General features: G+C 45.8%; 1 protein-coding gene across 2 annotated transcripts in view; it reads left to right on the forward strand.

Annotated features, from left to right (window-relative positions):
- Positions 1–17,264, forward strand: part of ADAMTSL3 (ADAMTS like 3) — a 1,638,295-nt gene that overhangs the window by 1,411,424 nt on the left and 209,607 nt on the right. For both annotated transcript variants that reach the window (XM_069625001.1, XM_069625002.1), the window contains exon 23: positions 1,972–2,100. In XM_069625001.1, the coding sequence (XP_069481102.1) occupies positions 1,972–2,100 (129 nt within the window). The remainder of the gene's footprint in view (positions 1–1,971; positions 2,101–17,264) is intronic.

Below are 17,264 nucleotides of genomic sequence, written 5' to 3' on the forward strand. Positions count from 1 at the left end.
ATAAAAACCTAAAAAGCAAGCAGAGCGCAGAAATTAAAGTGATCAAAGTTCCATATTCTGCAGCCACAACGTGCCGTAAAGTAAAGCGGCAGCTGTCAGCAGCAGCGGGTGTGTAAAATCAGGGACCGTGGCCAAACTACCTTTCCTGGACACTGGACAGAAAACAACAAGATTCGACTCAGGCGCGTTACGCGAGCAAGGGAGTCATTAAAAAACGAAGCCCCCAGTTAGTGGAAAGACTAGGCATTACACTGCTCAAAATTAGAATCAAAGATGGCTAAAAGGCGGGCGCCATCTTGGAGAAGTAAAACAGTACTAATGAGATGGAATATAAAGAATGAGAGGTCTGCAGCAATAGACCTTGAGTTACAAAATATAAGGGGCTAATGCTTATTAAAGCATAACGCTCAATGTAAGGAAATATAGATGCCAAATTTTGAAAGGACAATTATTTAGAACGTTCAAAAGTAAAAATGATGTATGATAAGAAGTGGGAATGGGTGCTAATATATCCTGAATGAATGTGTATTAGACAACGAAAATGAATTCAAGCCAAGAAATACTGGAATCTCAAATTGACTTTGCGTCAACGAAGGCCTGATCTTGGCATATAAATATACATTGATCGCGCTGTCCTGTACAATTAAGTGCTGTGATTGCACAATTAATAAACAATAATTACATACAATATCAAAAAACGACGACGTAAAGTTTGAACTGCAAATTACTCATAAGCAAAAAATGATGGTGCATTAATCAGCATGCCATTCTTGAAATAATGAAACATGCAAGTACAAGCAAATCCTTCTATATTCGCATAAGGTGTAGGTTATCCATAGACTGCACTTAGAGGAACTTGTGTAAGTTATCCCAGGTTGCACTCGGTACAACTGAGTGGAATATAGCCAGTACAGTAAATGCAGGTGCATGTAGAAAGTAGACAATGTACTGAATCTAGGTGTATATAGAATGTAGTCAGTGTATTGACTCTAGATGAAGGTAGAATGAAGCCGGGGCAGGGATTCTAGGTGAATGCTTAATGCAGGCAGTGCACTAAAGCATTCGTTAGAATATAGCCCATGCATTTAAACCTGTTGCACTCCATGCTTATGGACCTTCAGCCGCAGGCACGGCCACACACCTGCACGCACTCGCCTCCATACACTAGAGTAAACACAAAGCACATCTCTGCCATTAGAATGCAACTATGAGCTTCGACAAAAAAATCTATCTAGCTGGACACATGACAAGTCTCTTGCATCAGAAAGCAGCTGTGACCTACGACAAACAATTCGGTCTAGCAGGACACATAACCAGTCTCTTGTACTCGTACACTCTCTTGACCAGCTCTCAGCACCCATCCACATGCCTGACCATCATGGGTAGCTTATTGGCGCTCGGCCAGCCCACCCAACTCCCTATCTCGGCCAAATGCACACATGCATTCTATTCCTCCTGACAATTTTCCCATATCTTGGACCTTGGTCCGGCGAGGACGTCCCACAACAAGCGCATTGAGGCCATACTAATGGCATAAAGGCGCTATATAACTGACAAACTACAACTTCTTCTACTTAGGCAATCCATGAATGCACAATCATGCAAACTGCAGGTCTGCTGAGGTTATACAATCTCAGGCATAATTTTGGCATTAAGGGTCGATTGAGTAGTTTCAACGCTGTGTGTGTGCACCAGTCTTCACACAGTGTTATTGCTTCATTTTCATTAAAATCTCAAATCATTTAGGCATATAGAAAGATTGCCAGAATTTTTGCAAGATGAACAGAGCACTAAAGTCAGAGGAAGTTCCCATGGTTTCATAAGAAGTGTGTTGCTCAGCTGGAGATCAAGAGACTGAAAATTACCAATAGAGGAGAAAAAATGACAAATAGGACAAATAGCTTCTAGGTAGTAATAGACAAAACGAATGATGAGATTCTACACAATTTTATTGTGCTTTTGATATTTCAGAGGAACCTGTCATCCTATTGCGTGAACAGAATGTCACAGATTTGGAGGCGATGAACGTTTCCATAATTGCTGGGGACAATTTAGTGGCAAGGAAGGGTTCGACTGTGCGACTTGCTTGTCCAATGAAAGGTAAGTGGTTTAAATGATATGCAATAAGAGTGTTATACAAAAAATTGCAAACAATATTCATCTCGCAAGTGCATCCTGAAGGAAATGACTAAATAGATTTGGCCAAGAGGCCCCTTCCTCCTCTTGGACACAGGAACGTCCTCGCTACAGAAACCTGACGTTGTTATGTTATGTGTAATCTATTGACATGTATTTCTAAATCCACAATCGTCAAAGTCATCTGCTTTGTCTTTACTTTCGTTTTTTTCTTCAAATTTTATACTCAGTATTTTAGCCCAACACTGGGTGTTCAGAATTGGGCAATGTTTATTTTTTTATTCTTTTATTTTGGGCTATTATTTATTGAGCACTGACCTAGTTTCGAGGAGGTCGTGAGGCACTGTATTAAAAGGAAAGGCAATTATAACGAAAATAACATTTCAGCAAATAATGCTATGGAAAACATTGCAAACTCTTTGCAGGTGATGATAACTTTTCTTAAATCAACGCATGTGTTGTATGTATAGGATCTTTCAGGATGTCCATGTCCCAGCCATCTGATCAGTTGTTATGCTCTTGTGTTTCCCAGTACAATGCGTCCATATAGACCCTTGAACAAGGACATCCAATGCCCTACACAAATCATTGAAGGATTCTGACATGTCCAACCTACAGAATTATCTAAATCGAGAGCCGCTAAAGCAGTGATCCGCCACCGTTGACTGTGGGGGGACCAGTTCTGGTGCGAGTTGTAATACAAAACGTCCAGAGAGCCAAAGTTGCAATTAAGTCAGAGAAATAGTATTCACGGATATTGAAGAGCAACTCACAGCATCTCCAGACAAATAACTACCAGGTTCAGAAGATTAAAATGAGCTACCCAATGTAGTTTTGGAGTCAAGTATTTCTAGAATAAGTTCTGATGCAAAGAATGAAACTTCCGAAAAGTGAAAAAACAGAATTCATCCAACTATTTAGATCAGTTTCAGCTAGCAAACATGCAATGTAAATTCACACCACCTTGTGTTCCAAAGCGACATGTTCAACAGAGGCCATCTGGGCACAAAGGAGTGGGCGGCCTAACTGGGCATGTGTTATTGAACTGAAGGAAATGTCACTCTTCCAAACTGGAATCCTGCCTCTGGTTCTCAACAATGGCAAAAAAAAACATTGTCAAAACCTTGCAAACCATTCACAAATCTGTGATTTTACTTGATCAACCCAGCAAGCGCCCTTAAAATGAAGATTAGGTGATATATTTATTTATTTGCATTTTTAAAGCGCACCACTGCCCTCGGGCATCGTGGCGCTGTTACAAGAAAACGTACTTGGCATAGGTGTAAAATCAGGAAAACAGTGGGAGCTTGGTTACAAACATTACTAATGTTCCAACGTTACATGCGAACAGTGAGCATAGGTACAATTTGTTAGCCCAGGTAAATGATTGGTTACAGACATTATTCACGTTTGCAGTAGCATTTTAGGTACAGATTTACTTGAATAAGATGGTTTTCAGTGCCTTTCTGAAGGCCATGAGGGATGCCTCAGATCTAAGATTAGGTGGTAGTGAGTTCCAGGATATTGGTGCTAGAACTTCGAAACTCGAGCCGCCGGCTTTGGCTCTGTTGAAGTTAGGGACTGAGAGTTGGTTTGTGTACAGATCCCTTTTGGGTCTGAGTATCTGCACTTGTATTCATTCAGATAGATAGCCGGGGGCAGATTGAGATATGCATCTATGGGAACAAACATTTCTACCAGGTTGTGGAGCTTACTCTGTTTTGCACGTTGAACAGCTCTGCGACCTTGAAGTTCAAATAAGCTCGCTCTGAGTAAACTTTGCAGCAATCTAGGGCAAGTCAAACTCACAATTGTTCTCCTAATGTAAAATAAGTGCTCTAAGCCAATTGTTATAAAAGTTTAAATAAACTATTCATACATAGAGAATTTGCTATGCTGTGCCTGGAGCCACTGAACAGGTTTTGAGTAAATTACAGCCGCAGCTAAAAATCACGATGCCTCCATGCAGCCAGGACCTTAAAATCTGGCCAATCTCATAACCGGTGCTGAAACTGCAGAAGCATCAACCAATGCTTGAGAAAACCTTTCACCGCCAGACTCCAAACGCGTCTTCTCTTTCACCGGCCCAGCATTGTTTATATCCACGGAGCCTGTTTTAGTGATGGTAAAACCTCCCTGTTCACTCACTGAATCTAACATTGTCCAGATTACTGAAGCCTTCAAATGTAGGTGCTGTCAGAGTTCTGCACATCTTTGTTTGTAATGAGTTATAGTTCAGTAACAACAGCTGAGATTTGGTAGAGAATCGTGACACTCATAAGAGCGTCATTTAAGCAATAGGCCCAGAGCAGAGGGGGCATTACCACTTCATGTAATGCCCCGGGGCCCAAAGTAACAGGCCTGATTGAAGCCCTCAGGGCGCTACCTGAAGTAGTAATGCCTCCCTCCACCCCTCGCTGCTCAGGGCCTATTGCTATTAGTACAGGGTATAAAAAAGCATTTTTTTCTGTTCCAACACGCTCTGGCCTTTCTGAACAGAAAAAAAAAATGTTAAAAAATGGCCACCGGGGAAAGGAAAACAGAGTCCGTTTTCCCTTTCCATGGCGGCCATTGAAACAAATTGAAAAAAGGGAAATGTGAGAAGGAACTACACGTAGTCCCTTCTCTCTTTCCGTGGCAGCCACTAAAAAGAAATAAACAAAATAAATGCCTGCCATGTAAAAGAGAGAAGGGACTACATGTAGTCCCTTTTTCCATTCCATGACGGCCTGTCGCAGATCGGGAGCGGACGTGCTGGGGGCACAAGTGTTCTCAGCGTGCCTGTTCCCGAAATGGACAGAAAAGAAGGTCAGTGGGAGTGGGAGGGCGGAGAGGGAATTCAGTGCTTGCGGGTTGGGGGAAAGGGAAGACTTACCTCATTCCCCGGTGAGGGGAGATGGCGGCCGCCAGCCCTGAGGAGGCTCAGGGCGGAGAGTTTACCATCCGGTAACGCCCTCGTTCTGAGTCTCCCAATTGGCTGGGAGGCCGCGACACCCCCCTCGAAGGGTACTAAGAAACAATATGACATGATACACAGAGACCTGCTGATTGATTGTAGTCTTAAACATTGCCCGCTTCTCTGATTGGGGGAGCCTTTGCAAAACTGAAGAGTGGTGGATGGATGGAAGGCTTTGAATGAAGCATGATCTCTCGCGTTGCTCTGGATAGCCCTCCCCACCCACACCATTATCTTTTCAGCCTTTCGTGCCTCTACACAAGGAATGCAGCTAGAATCCGAATGGGTCTCCTTCCAGTGTTTCCACCTGAGAGATGTACTTCTCGTCACAGGATCTCACTGACAGCTGCAGCGTAATGCCAGAGTGCGTTTACGGGCATACATTTGGTTGAAGCCTCCCTGAGCAAGTTTCAAAACCCTTCTACCCCAGACAACGTTGGCCTGACACATTCAGATCAAATGTCCACCTATCTTAAATGTTGGCATTGGCTCCTCGTTAAGGAAAAATGTTGACTTCCATATTCTCAGACTTTTTAAAAAATCCCTACTTGGGTGTACCTCAAAATAACCCCAACATGTTATTTCTTCTGAAGCAGTAGGATCTGCTCATAACAAGTGCCCCCCTGCAGCCCAGGGCACACACTTTCCTGTGAATAATCTTCACATTTCAGACTCTAAGCTCTTAAAATCAGCCCCTTTAAGCCTTATTCACAGAGCTGATTTCCTGAAATTCAAAAAAGAACAGGAGACCCTAAGGTTTTGGGCGGGATATGATCCTGAATTTAGCAGGTCAGTGTTTGGATACCATGATACCGTGAGTTGCTCTTTGCTTAACTGATCAGCCCGCCTTGTGCAGCGCTCTGCTTCTTCTCGGCGCTAGGTCCACAATGTCTACATCATCAAAATGGAAGCCCCTAGAGCTTTGCTGTGGCTATTCGGTAGCAACCCTCTGTGAAAGCTCAAAGGCTGTTGCAAGCCAAAACACACAGTTATACTATTTAATCTAGTAAAAGAAAATGGGAGCACCACTGCTAGCTAAATAAGCATTGGCAAATCCAACAGTGTTGGGTTTTGTTTAGGCAAGTCACGGCATTGCTAGGCGCTGCCATAATGGTGCTACCTGGATCGAATATGACAACATCTATCAAATCAATATCATTTTTATTTTATTTTATTGTATTGTTTTAAACCCAGTCGTAGCTTGCAGCAGTCGAGCCACTACATGGCAATGGGCCTCATTAGGAGGCTGTAATACAGGCCCGGCTGCTGCCAGTATTTTATTTTTTTACGGCGTCCAGGAATGGACAATAAGCGGGTCATTACGGCATTGCCGGACCCAGTATTTGGACATTCCTGGGCACCGGAAAATATTCTTCCTCATTCCCATTGAGCTCCATAGGGCTCAGTGGGAATGGGGAGCTCGGATGCACCGCACCATTGTAAACGGTGCCGGTGCATCCGACATGCTGTGCTTGCGGGTGCACCATTGTAAACGGTGCCGGTGCATCCGACATGCTGTGCTTGCGGGTGCACCATTGTAAACGGTGCCGGTGCATCCGACATGCTGTGCTTGCGGGTGCACCATTGTAAACGGTGCCGGTGCATCCGACATGCTGTGCTCACGGGTGCCGCTCTGCCCGCCAGGTCAGACCTAGCGGGCACAAAGGCACCCGCGAGCACAACTCGTAGTTTGCCAGTCCGGGAACTGCGGTATGGGCAAGCTTACCGGTACCGTAGTTCCAGGACCGGCAAACTTAGAATGAGGCCCAATGCCTATCTAGACATCATACAATAGACCAAACTGTTAGTTTCCCCAGTGCTTGTTTTAACAAGAATTCAGTATATCGGACAGATGCAAATGCACGTATGTTGCTTAAAAATCACTTGGCTGAAATCACAGCTGTTTAAGATATTTTTTTATAAATGCAGGAGCTCGTTTGTAGCTGTAATTAAGCCATTACATTTCAGAAGACTGGTTATAAAAAAAAATGGCCTCACCTTAAAATCACAGAGCGAGCTCAAATAGATCCCGGGGGTGCGTCCTTGGGGAGGGGAGGGGAGGGGGCAAGAATTGCATGAGGATGACCAAAGGGACAAGCATGGCCATGGGGGCAGCCAAAAAGTGGGTAAAATGCCAAACACCACCCACAAGTTATCTCTCCCTCCTCACATCCCGTCTCTCCCCTTTCTTCACTTCCCACGCCAATAGTTGTGTCTTATAGGCAGTGCCACCTAAGAGACAAAACTGAAAAGGGTTTAGGACGTTGTGCCTTGGTGGGTGTTCACATCCCTTCTGTCAAGCCATATGTCTGTGAACAGAAACTCACACAACAAGTGTATCCACGGGGATACCATGGCAGCTCAAAATCACTCTCCACGCATACCCGCACCCACACCCCACAAATACACCACAGAAGTGCACGATGCAGAATATAAAGGAGATGTGTGGTGAGAAAGCTACCAGCCGATTGGCCGGAGAGTGGGAAGGAGTGTACTGCAAGCTTGTTTCAGCCATGACTGTGACTGGGTCACACGAGTTGCTGACAAGGGAAGACATGAATAGATGCAACGGGCAAAGACCTGTAAACGGAGAGCACAGCTGGTTTCATGCCTGATCTTTTCTCAAACACCAAGAGCGTTTCTCTCACCCCTGGGTTATTTTCTGTTTTAAATAACAATATGTGAAAAGGGAAAGCAGTGCAAAAGGGGATCCCACTGCCTGTCCTTGGTGGTGCTGCGTTGTGGCTCTTTGCATGTGAAAAGACGAATTGTCAAAGCCAACAGTTTGGGCTTTTGTGGAGGCATTAGATAAGCATTTGTCAGGCACTTCCATAATGGTAGCACCTGGCCATAAGATGGCACGAGCTGGAAAGTGGTGTGATTACCTCGGCAGATGAAAGAATTGCCTGTCAAATCTCTATATAATATGTATACACCAGCCCAAACTGCTGGCATTGTCAATGCTTGTTTGCAGTGAGATTTCAGTGAAAGGATCAGATATAAATCAAGTGACTGAAGGCACACTCAGTTAAGACATTTTTATTACACCTGCAGCGCATTTAAAACTGAAATTAGGCCCTTATCTCTCAGCAGAACTACTTAGAAATAACACTGGCAGGTCAACGTTTGATGTTATTGCTTGATAAATCTAACTTAAAGCGATCTCGGGAGGAGGTGTTTTGGTTTTTGAGGGGCAGGTAGTGGCCGGGAAAGTTAATAGGGCTTAGCATGGCCCTGGCCAGTTAATGGGTAGGTCAAAAACCAAAAAACGCCAGCAAGCTGTGTGACCCTTATGATATGGCTTTTCTCCTTCCTATCTGTACTCCAGTACAATAATGATCATGATTGGTTATTTATCTAGCACTGTCGCCGAAGTGCAGTTGCATGGAACATACTTACATTCCATTATCACCAAACCAAGGTTGGGACTCATATATCGACCTCGGAAGGATGAAAGGCTGAGTTGGCCTTGCCAGGATTTGAACCTGCAACCGATCACGCACAGATCGCAGCAGCAAGGGCTCAGCCCCGCTGAGATATCTTACCGACTGTTACTTTATCACTATAGTACATTTTCTTACTAGCTACTAGTGCAGTAGTTTAGGCTTACATGTAACGCCTAAGCACCACCTGATAGCCAAAACTAAAAAGGGAATCAGAGCAGACGCTTGGGACAGACCTTTACCCTCTAACATGCAAAAATGAAGTGGGGGGTTATTATAGATCTTCAACTCTTCCTAAAGTCTGAATCTGCTAACGGAGGCGACAAGAAAGAGGACAATCTGAATCCGCTGATTTTTGGGCGTACACATGGTTTCATGCTCAATTTGTTCTCCTTCCAAATAAGATTTCGTAAGTGGTTAAATGAGTGGAGGGGGGAATATGTAACCTTATGTTATCCCTCTGCCTCTCCACGGGCAGTAAGGGGCGTCCATCCACCAAATTGCCAGGTGTAGCAACAGTGACACCCCATGGCATCACAGGATGGGACACCCCAAACAAAGCCTGTGATGCTGTCCCATCCTGTGATGCTAGCAACTTCACAGGAAGCACGTTCTCTGCTGTAAACTCGACGCCTCCTGAATGTGGACGCAGTTGTTGCATTGTATGACGTCATATCCTTGCTGGATGCTTACCCGACATGATGATTTTGTCAGAACACTATTGTTTACAATGCCTCGTAATTTATTTCCATCTGTAATTTGCACCTGGGGAAGGACGCTCAGCCAATCATGAGTCTGCAACAGTGTGCGAGAATTCTCTACCTGCTGTTGCCAACCACCCGAGGCACGTCTTTTTTTATTTTGATATGGAGGAGGCAACAGGGTGTCTCTCCCTGTTTCCTCCCCCCCCCCCCCAAAAAAACGATAACCCTTCCCACCCCCGCCCTCTCTCCCCAAATACCTGCTAGACCAGAGCTTTGTGCTCCGGTCCCGTAGCTCTTCCCAATTCGGGCCACTATAAAAATAGAAAAGGGACATAGGGCCTCATTCCGAGTATGGAGGTAGCCATGCCGCTTTTAGTGGCATGGCTACGCCCATACGGGTACCGGGTCCGAGTTCCTTGAATTGAGAAAATCCGGGCCATTCCGACCTTGGAGGGCCCGGTATTTCACCATTCAAGGAACCCGGACCCGGTACATCCCCTTTACCATTCGAGCCCCCATAGGGCTCAATGGGAATGGGGAGGATGCTAACAACAAGCCCGTTAATGACGGGCCCGTTGTTAGCATCCTGGTCTGCTCGCGGGACCCGCTAAGGATGCCTGGTTTTACCAGGCGTCCTTAGCGGGACCCGCGAGCAGCCCTCGTAATGAGGCGGTAGGGGGTTAACAGCGTCGGCAGCTCTAACGGCGCCGTTAAACCCCTACCGCCTGGGTCGTAATGAGGCCCATAGTCCCTTTTCCCTATGGCAGCGAGCATCTTTTTTTTCTCAGGTGATTGGCGTCGCGCAATAAGCGTAGCAATCTCACAAGGAAAAAACAATAAATCATTCACACCCACAGATAAATCCCAGGTGCGAATGGCTTTAAACACAGTGTTGGCGGGCGGACATGGCCGGTAATGGATCCCAGCCCTCGCTGAGGCACTTGCTTCGCTTGGGCCTACCCAGCTTTGGGTTGGCTGGCCGTTACCGGCCATCTCCACCTACCGACACAAGGGTGAAGGCCATATTCATGCATTATAGTTTAAATGTGTGACTTTAAGGGCCTCGAGTTCGGCGGTATAACCCACCAGTAGTCGGCCAACCCAGTAACACTGTTACTGCCGCCTGACATCCCGGTGCTAGCGGAACATCACAGGCGGCGACGGTATGGTTATTTTCTAATTCCCATGGAATCCTATAGTCCCATAAGAATGGGAAACCTGAAGCACCAGCACCGTTAGTAATGGTCACGCCTTCCGGGAGTTCTGTGCCCCTACTGGCAGACTCGCAGCAACGCGGTCCAGAAAAGGTGTCAATAACCTTTTACCGGCACCTTTATTTCTGGACTCAGTCACTTGTAATGAGGGCCAGTGTTGCAAAGGAAAAATAAATTGGTAGTTGTTCAAGGTACAAATAATAATTGAAACATTTAAGGATTTAAAAAATGAGTAGTGTGATGAAATCTACAAATACAATGAATTAGGAGCAAATAAATCCAAAATGTTTGGCTGCGGCATTCAGTCTGCTTTTCCTTAAAATGTTCTCATTTCTAATTGAAACGCTTGCCTGAAGACTAGTTTTATCACCATTCTCTTTCAAGGCCAGGCCTCTGCAACTGTGGCTCTCCAGATGTTTTGGACTATGACTCCCATAATCCCTCACCATTGGCTATGGAGAATTGGGCTGATGTGTGCTGTAGGCCAAAACATCTGGAGAGACAAAGGATGCAGACCCTTTCTCGAGCCGATAGACCTTCAGTCAAGTTGGCTGGAAGACAGGGGTCACAAGCAACGCACCAAAGGTACTACGTTGAAGCACAAGGGGGTGGCAACTGGACCCACTGACAACCCATAAATAACACCCTTGTTGGTGCCATTTAATGACAGTCCTCCGTGATAGTGCGAGGTAAGGAAGAGTTTTCCAAACCAGGACCTGGAAGATGGCACTACAACAACCTGTGACTATTAGCCGATGGGAATTTATTCCTATGCGTTTTCCTTTGGTCCCAGAAATCAGGGGTTCCTTGTATGCCAGATGCTTCACAAAGGGGTCCTTAATGCTGAAGTTCAGATATTGGGCTTCTGAGAAGAATGAGTGGATCACTAATTGATGGTCATTGTTGCGCTGAGTGCAACCTTTGCTTCTTTATCTTCATATCATGAGACAATGTCAAGCAGTAGAGACTTTGCACAGCCTATAGACGGACCCGCATCAACTGAAGACCATTGATGAAATATCAGAGAAGTGGCGCATCAACAGCTCTGAGAGTAGTTGCTGAGATAGCAGCTGGGACTGCATTCCCAACATTGACTTTACAATGGGGAGCAAATGTCCTCGGTGAAGAACAAGTGCTATGGCTGCATCCCCGGGAGCCACTATGTCCCTTTGGGGGTAACCCTGTACAACTTCAAGCAGGTGCACTGCAGCCAAGTCATGGTATGCCGAGGTATTCTTCAGTCCCACTCAAGGTCCAAGCGTATAGTTTAGGGGGTTTGTGACCAGAACTAAGTTTGGAAAGTTCAAAACAATGATTAAAAGTACCTGGTTACTCCAAAGAAACTCAAAGCACATTGTCTACATCCAGTAAATGGAGAGTGGTGTCCCCTGTGGAGGAGGGGCTCAAAAACACACTGGGGGTCATTCCAAGTATGGCGGTAAGGGGTTAACGGCACTGGTAAGGATGCCGGTGCCGTTAACTCCCTACCGTCACATTCCGAGGTCCCTTAGCGGGTCCCACCAGGAACGGCTGGTCCAACCAGCCGCCCTTAGCGAGGCCCGTTATGGGACCATGGAGCTAATAATGGGCCCGCAATTTGCGGCCCGTTATTAGCTCCTTCCCCATTGAGCCCCATGGGGGCTCAAATGGGAATAGAGAATGGTTTTCGGAATGGGGACTTACCGGGTCCGCATAGGTCGGAATGTCCCGGTAACTCCCCATTCCGACTACCCGGTGATAATAGCACAATGGCTACCTCCAAACTCAGAATGACCTCCACTGTCTTGAAAATATGGAAGAGCACCCGAAGGACAAGATGATGGATCTGCTCTTTCAGCGGGACCGTCGGGAAGAAAAGCTAAAAAAATATCCAGAAAGGATAAGGAAACCAAGCTCCCCCAGAACTCTAGCTGATGTGATCGCAACCGGAGACATGTTTTTATTGGCGAAAATTCTTCATGGAATGTGTGTGAACAGCTCAAACTTTGGAGATAGTGAAGTGCCGCAGAGCAAGGGCAGGTACCATGGAGGGCCCAGATATTGAGCTGGAAGACGAATCAGGAGAAAACTCCATAGAGTCTTGGAGTAGCGCTCAGCGCGCGTGCGTCAGCAAATCTGGTTGCGCAGAACCTGGCTGAACCAACGATCCAAGCGTTCTGAGCCAACCCCGCACTGCTTACACCCACCCTAAGTTCTTGCTTTCCTGGCCTTGGCACTCTGCCGCCTTGCTTGCCCTCCCTGCTCCCAACTCTGCAGCTCCTTAGACCCCAGCGCCCAGCAGCGCTTCTCCAGCTCGTCACTAGTCCCCGCCTAGACCCGCCTTGGCCTATCATGGAGGCGGAAGAGGGGCTCCGCACAGAGCCATTTCCATGCCAGCCATCCAAGTTGTATGCTTTTATGCGTAAAACAACTGGATCGCACTGGCCATAGCATGTTGGTTTACATACAACAATTGCCCTTAGTGATCTTGAGATAATACTAGCGATCATTCCTGGTTTGAAAGGCTGTACTGGGTAGTAACAGCCCAAGGATGCCCTGTTAAAGGCCTAAGTGCCAACTCGGCGCTGGGGCCCGTACCACCTAGTGCAACCCTTTGAACTAATGGATAGTTTTACTTAATTATGCCTTAGCAACCGAATAACACAGAATACTGCAATCTTGTACAGCAAATATGACTTCGTGGATAATGCAGCCTAACACATACCCATTTCGCTCCAAAAATCTAAAGTCCACATTGCATACTACAACCAAATGCTGTCATGTAATATGCAACATTGAATATCCGTTCTTTCACTTCGGCTCACATTGACTGCTGCCCACATGTGGGTTTGCACAGAAAAACAGTAGCCGTTAAGCCTAGTTGTGGCTGCATAATCACTCTAGCTGTCACATTGTAGGAATCCCTACAAATTTATGGAAAAAAATGTAGGGGAGAAAATGCTGAATATGGCATTGGAAAAAATAACGGATGGAAAAAATGTCGCTCAGGGTGAGCAGGTGTTGCGGGTGTGTCCTCCGGTCCCCTGATTGACATTCTGTCATTCTGTGACTTTGCACTGCAAAAATACACTTTGCACCGCTCTGTGAACCAGGGTGTTTGTTGGCAGTGCAAAGTCACTGTGCACCAGTGCTAAAAGTGACATGAACCAGGCCTAAAGTATCTCCATTCCTTCATTGACTGATTGATTCATTCATTCATTCATTTGTTCGTTCATTGTCTCCTGAAACAGGGGTCCTCAGCCTTTGTACTCACACACAAAAAAAATGTTGAATTCATTTTTATTAAGCGGCTTAAATTATTTTTCTGCAACGCAGCAGAAGTTGTATAGTAGTTTTTTTTTATTCAACCAGATTGATACTATATAGATTGTATATATATATCAGCAACTGGAAGATCTTTTGCATTGCCTTAAGGAAAAGGTTAGGTATTAAAGGGGATATCAGAGTATAGCCATGTATGATAAAGAATCAGATATGCCCTAGTGTGTATAAAATGGGTATTGCAAGCCTCGTAAAGGCACTAGGCCTTTGGCCTCGTTCCTCCATTTGAACACAGAACTCATCAATGACTTTCAATGTCCTTACAACGTGTGGGAGAGGGTACTATTTCCCACATATATTGAAGAGCGTAGATTGTAAAACTATGAGACGCAGGGTTGGCTCACTTTGCATAACTCCCCATATATGGGTAATGACACAATACAGCTAAAATAACTTGACTACTGTTTTATTTCTCCTTGGTGTGGGATTTTCTTGACCAGCAGAAACATCTGCTAACTGGGGGAAAAAGTTTTGGATACAGGTGATATAAACCATTAATGCTCCAGGCCCCATGCTACAGAAAACATTGTATGATAATTCCCCCCGGAGTAATAATTGCTCAAGTGCAAACATTCCTAAATTTGCTTTTTCACACGTGGGCTCAACTGGGCTTTTTTGACATGTTCAAGTAAATGGATGATAGTAGACCTGCTTCAGAAAAATGTGTGGGGCTAATTCACACATTTTCCTAAGCTCACACCACAACAAATACATAGACCCGAGCACTCTGGCATGAACACAGCCTACAGGTAGTCTGCCCCTGTACTATTTAGTTGGAATATGACAGGAGAAGAAGGCACAATTACATCCTGAGGAGTGGGGATGAAACCTTCCCCTGTCATGGACAGCCTAATTAACTGACAAGGGCTCCATGGAACCACCCTGCTCCTTTGTTAACCCTGCATCTGGTGGCAGCGATTAACATACCAATAGAGGGTACTCAAACAGGCCCCATGGGCTCTGACTGCAGAAGATAACAGAGGAGACAGGAAACCCCAAAAGACTTTATATGTAACTGTGTCAACCTGAAGCCGGCTCCCACCTCTCAGTATCAATGAAAGTGAACGGACATGTCTGAGTCTAATGTGCAGTAGACAATCCCTGGTAAGGGGACCCCATTCATACAATACATTGCAGAAGCCAGAGAGTCTGGTCTTTCAGCATCTTCAGGGGAGATCTGCTGCTATAAAAAAGAACCACACAGGGAAAACCATTAGTCAGAGATCCTCTTTGATCACAGCCTACATGGATGTGGGTAGGACCTAGTATCACAGGGGAATGAGCCTAGAAGTATTTCTGTCGAGAGAAGGGTTCAGCTATATTGGTACTGGGACACCCCTTGCTACTGCAGGACCCCCATGCCTTTTTCTGTTGCAAAGCACTCTGGTCATGACATCACACATACATACAATTGTTGGTAGGGAGCCCAGGATTGGCTCACTAGTAGGCTCAGCCTACACCAATCACTGTGGCCCACTTGGCTTTAAGAGAGGGCTGTAGCCCTTCTTTCAAGGAGATCATCTTAAGACTTCACTTGAAGCACGAATAAGAACTCCTCCTTGGACCCTGGCTGCAGGTACAGTCTGCCTTACAGCTTCCGCCAGTGAAGGAAGGCCAGGAACATCCAAAGATGGAAGCAAGATCCCTCTCAGGGAACTGAGGGAGAAAGGAACTCAGAAGACCCACCAGCTGCTTCAAAAACGGTACCCAGCCAGCACACAGCATGCCCTGCTAGGCTCTGGAGTGAGTGCAGGAAGTTCTTTGAACCCCAATCCAAGGACAAGGCAGCTGCCTGCAACACACTCCTTAGCTCTGGGCCATCCGCCTTAAAGACCAACTCAAGCCCATTGAAGAGCTGTGGAAAAGTGTAACGGCAAGCACCTGCCACCGCCCGCCTTAATGGAAATTCTCGAGCCAGTCGAGTTTCTCAATCTGCAACCACCTGCAATGCTGATCACTTTCAAACCTGGAGCTACCGTTGTCAAGCCGCAGTTGCCGATGGAACCCGAGACGTCTCGACTAGTGCTTCAGATCCACCAACCAGCACTGAGACAACAATTCTTGACCCTGAGTCGCTGTGAGGGCCAGCCTGCAGCTGCTCGCCAAGCTTTGCTCGCCGAACCGTCTTGCTGCCGGGTACCCGCCCACTGACTCCTGTATCGAGCGCTGTGGCAGAAGTCTGAAAAGTGCCCTGAAACCGACTCATGCTGTCAAGCACCAAGAACAACTACACCAAGAGGTACATTGTGGCTCTGTCCCCGTGGTCCTTCCCAGAAGGTCCCTAGAGACATTTTAAGGCCCGTTCTCCCTTTTTGCTGAAGCCAAGAAGCATTTCAAAACTATTGTGGTTATTATCCATACCATCTACCCTCCTGTCAGTACACAGAGTGCATCCCTTTCCCCCTCTTAGAAACTCCCTGTTCTCTGCATTCCTGACAGGATGGGCTGTATTTAATAGTGTTATTAGAGGTGTCTGTTGTCACCATAATAAAGTAGATGTTTGTATACAACTTTGACTGGACATTCCTTTTATCATTGGATAATAATTGTATTGTTGCTGTGTTGCAAAAAAACAACAATCCGCCACTTTAGAGGATAAAAGCCTGCCGTTCTGTCCACGTTACCAAAATTGGCCAAGGAGGTTTATAATGTGCTTGTGTTTCCAATCTGTTCGGATCTGTTCTGGTTCATTAGAGCTGTGGGGTTGATTGATGGTTTAGAAACCGATATTCAACCCTGGACACTGGTACCCCAGAATTTGATTTGTCACACTCCTAATCATTGTGCTTGTAAGAGAGTTCCCAGCCATGAAACCCTTTAGACGACCACGTCCCACCCTGTTGCGTTAACCCCTACCTCCGTTCTCTATCTATATTTGGGGATTATTCCCATAGTGGTGTAAAGTTAATTTCTCTTAATGAGGGAGAGTTTGCTCACACAAGCTTGCACCCGCAAATGTTAGCAGAAAGCTCGCGTTTTTAATAATCTTTCCTCTACCATGGCTGCTTCCTTGGCAAAGGACTGCCATTGAGCTTTGCGTTGGCATTTTCAGCTTTCGGTGGGCTTTAGCAGCCTGTTGATCTCCGTGACATTCATAGCCTTGATATCGTAATGCTCCAGATTCAGAGACTTGGACCCGAGCGAGCTCTGTTGATGATATTTACATTGGCAGGGCAGACTTCCCTTTCCAGATCTTGTTTAGCTTAGTCGCCTTTGTGGCTGTCTATTGCTCAACTTAATTTAAAACTGATGATGATGCAGAGTCTTCAAAAATTGAGTGATTCAGCCGCTGCCTGTTTTTCTGTTAATTGCTGAGGTAGTGGAATCCATTTGTTGTGAATTAGAAATGTAACTGACACTTATTCATTTCCAGGCAGAATGGGTCATTGGAATAGCATAAGGGTCGTCGTGGTCAGGATAGTATCAGAAATGGCAAATCCGTGTTAACCCTGGAGTGACGGTAGCTTTGTGTATTGCGACGGGAACTAAT

The sequence above is a fragment of the Ambystoma mexicanum genome, chromosome 11 (assembly GCF_040938575.1).
Source record: "Ambystoma mexicanum isolate Mex_15411 chromosome 11, UKY_AmexF1_1, whole genome shotgun sequence".
NCBI lineage: Eukaryota > Metazoa > Chordata > Amphibia > Caudata > Ambystomatidae > Ambystoma > Ambystoma mexicanum.